Genomic DNA, 3,033 nt, shown 5'->3' on the forward strand with positions numbered 1-3,033 from the left:
ATGGGCGTGGTCCGTGGACACTCACTCCTGGGAGGGGTCCTGCTGTCCTCAGTCCTGCTGCTCGTCTCGTCCAACGAAGGTACTGCTGCTCTTTAACCAATCCAATGTCTGGCTTCGGTCTAACTCAAATGATGAACACAACATGTGTTCTGTGAGTGAACACACGACCAATCCTAGAAATGAATCTCTCAATCCCTAATTGATCCAGCTTTAACTGTAGCTCCAGCTTCGGCCACTAGAGGCCGCTGGTGGGACGACCTCCACAGACCTCCAATCGTCTTTTGGATTCTGTTGACACACCACAAATTGTGTGTTTTGTGTTGTGGTGTTGTGTGTTTTGTGGGTTCTTTGTTTGTGTGTTGTGTGCAGTGTGTTGTGTGTTGTTCGTGGTGTTGTATGGTTTGTGTCTGTATGCTGTCTGTTGTGCTGTGTGTTTGTGTTGTGGGGTAGTGTGTTTTGTGGGTTCTTTGTTTGTGTTGGTTGTGGTGTTGAATGGTTTGTGTTTGCATGTTGTGTGCTGGGTGCTGTGCGTTGTTTGGTTTGTGGGTTCTTTGTTGTTTGTGCGTTGTGTGCTTACCCCCTGCTGGCTGGTAAAGGCCCATGCAGAAGGTTAAAGGTGCCATGACATGCCACCAGGTGTGGTGTGATTAGCCGCTACAAGCCGTTTTGGAAAAACTGCCCCTTATGACATCATAAGGGGAAGAAAGTGGGCGTGTCCACCTAGATGTGTGCTGGATAGATCAGTCTATCAGCCTACCCAGTGGACTGTAGCAAACGTTGCTCATCTATCCGTCACACATCTAGGTGGACACGCACACACCTGTGATGACTTAAGGGGCAGATTTCCAAAACGGCTTGTAGCGGCTAACCACACCACGCCTGGTGGCACGTCATGGCACCTTTAACTGTGTTTGCCGTCTGCTTTATTCCTCCAGTGGGCCTGGCCGGCAAGGTGCTGGTGTTCCCCTACGAGACGGACTTCAGCTTCGTGACCCTCCGGCCCCGCATGGAGATGGAGCTCCGTGCGTTCACGCTGTGCCTGCGCGTGGCCACCGAGCTGCCCGCCGAGCGGCAGATCATCCTGTTCGCCTACCGCACCGCCGACTACGACGAGCTCAACGTGTGGCGCGAGCGGGACGGCCGCGTGTCCTTCACCCTGAGCGGCGACGGCGTCTTCTTCCACCTGCCCCCCATCACCACCTTCCGCACGGGCCTCTGCCTCACCTGGGAGTCGAGCCGGGGACTGGCGGCCTTCTGGGTGGACGGCAAGCGCAGCAGCTACCAGGTGTACAAGCCCGGGCACACGGTCCGGCCCGGGGGCACGGTGCTGCTGGGGCAGGACGCCGACAAGCACCTGGGCGACCTGGAGGCCACGCAGAGCTTCGTGGGCGAGGTGACGGACCTCAACATGTGGGACCACGTGCTGTCCCGCAGCGCCGTCCAGGCCTGGCACTACGGACACCGCGTCCCCGAGGGCAACGTGTTCGCCTGGGCGAGCATCGAGTACGCCCTGAGCGGGAACGTCCTGGTGGTGGACGACGACTGACTGACCGGCGGCGCGGCGGAGTCGCGAGCGCCGGAGCGCGCTCCGGCGGGACTGTTGTGTGACGTCACGGTCTCTGTTCTGTTGCTCTGTGTCTCCATGTGTCTCTAATCGCTTTGAGTGACCTATAGTTTACTACACAGACGCACGCACTCAGGCACGCACACACACACACACACACACACACACACACACACACACACACACACACACACACACAACCACACACACACACACACAACCACACACACACACACACACACACACATAACCACACACACACACACACATCATTCTGGACTGGAGCGTTAGAATACTGTAGTTATTCTTCAAATAAAGCTATTTCCCTGTTGTTAAATATTGTCTGTGAATTATGTTCCTACTTCAAAAAAGTGCGTGTGGGTGTGGGTGTGCACGCAAACGAAAGTGTGTGTGCGCCAGATGTGTCCTCAGGGGGGCAGTCAGAACCAGCTGTCTCCGACCATCATTGCGCCCTCTTGGATGTCGCGTCATTTCAAAACGGCTTTGTTTGCCACAACGTCGCGACCCAAATACGCAATGCCAATAAAGATGTCCTTTATTATCATAAAGCTTCAGTAATTCTATTTTTTTTATTTTTTTATTTAATTGAGCCGTTTAAAACATTTCAATATTTTGGGTTTTTTAAACTATGAGGTGGAGGGTTTACGTTTATATCTTATTGATGAATGATTGAATAAAGGGCTTTATGGCTGCATTGCAACCATTTAACCGTTTAACCATTAAAAAGTGGACATTTGTAACCTTTTGGCTCCTTTAAGGCGTTTGACCTTTGGAGCGTTTGTCCTAACGCGTAAACGTGTTGGTCTTCATGTTCACATCTGAACGGCTACCGGGGAACTGTTCGTGAAACGGCAGCAGTGTTCGGCCTATCAGCTGCGGATTCCTCTTCATACGCCTTAACTTAATAACTAATATCCCATGATGTAAAAACCCTCCAGGGGCTGAAATGAAACATCTCAACGAACACACCCAAGTGTTGGAATGCGGATGAATATTTATGGTGTTTTAAACTGATTTAATTATCTGGAGAAATTATGTGCAGAAGGCGGGGGGGGGGGGCATCTGACACTGTAGTTTTTCTTACGAAGATCCCTCTCAGAACATCCTTCTTCAGGACGGTCCTCTCGGTCCCGGGACGCGCCGAGAAGACGCACCGCATCGCACCGCACCTCTCCAAACCCCGCGAGACCTCTCCAAACCCCGCGAGAACTGATACCGTCCTGACCTCCTTGCGTAAATTTTAAACACTGGAGAAGTTTCCACCGCGCAGCCGCAGTTCCCCTGAGGCTGCGCTGCTTTTGGTGTGTGTGTGTGTGTGTGTGTGTGTGTGTGTGTGTGTGTGTGTGTGTGTGTGTGTGTGTGTGTGTGTGTGTGTATGTGTGTGTGTGTGTGTGTGTGTGTGTGTGTGTGTGTGTGTGTGTGTGTGTGTGTGTGTGTGTGTGTGTGTG

The 3,033-nt window shown here is 52.5% G+C and overlaps 1 protein-coding gene across 1 annotated transcript; it reads left to right on the forward strand.

Moving 5' to 3' along the window:
• On the forward strand, positions 1–1,546 carry LOC311366988 (C-reactive protein-like; the record flags this gene model as incomplete). The annotated part of the gene is made up of 2 exons (XM_084485784.1): positions 1–79; positions 936–1,546. The coding sequence occupies 2 exons, from the start codon at positions 1–3 to the stop codon at positions 1,544–1,546; spliced, it is 690 nt and encodes a 229-aa protein (XP_084341910.1).
• Positions 1,547–3,033: the final 1,487 nt, after the last annotated feature.

This window comes from Micromesistius poutassou (genome assembly GCF_964030765.1).
Source record: "Micromesistius poutassou genome assembly, chromosome: 21".
Taxonomy (NCBI): Eukaryota; Metazoa; Chordata; class Actinopteri; order Gadiformes; family Gadidae; genus Micromesistius; species Micromesistius poutassou.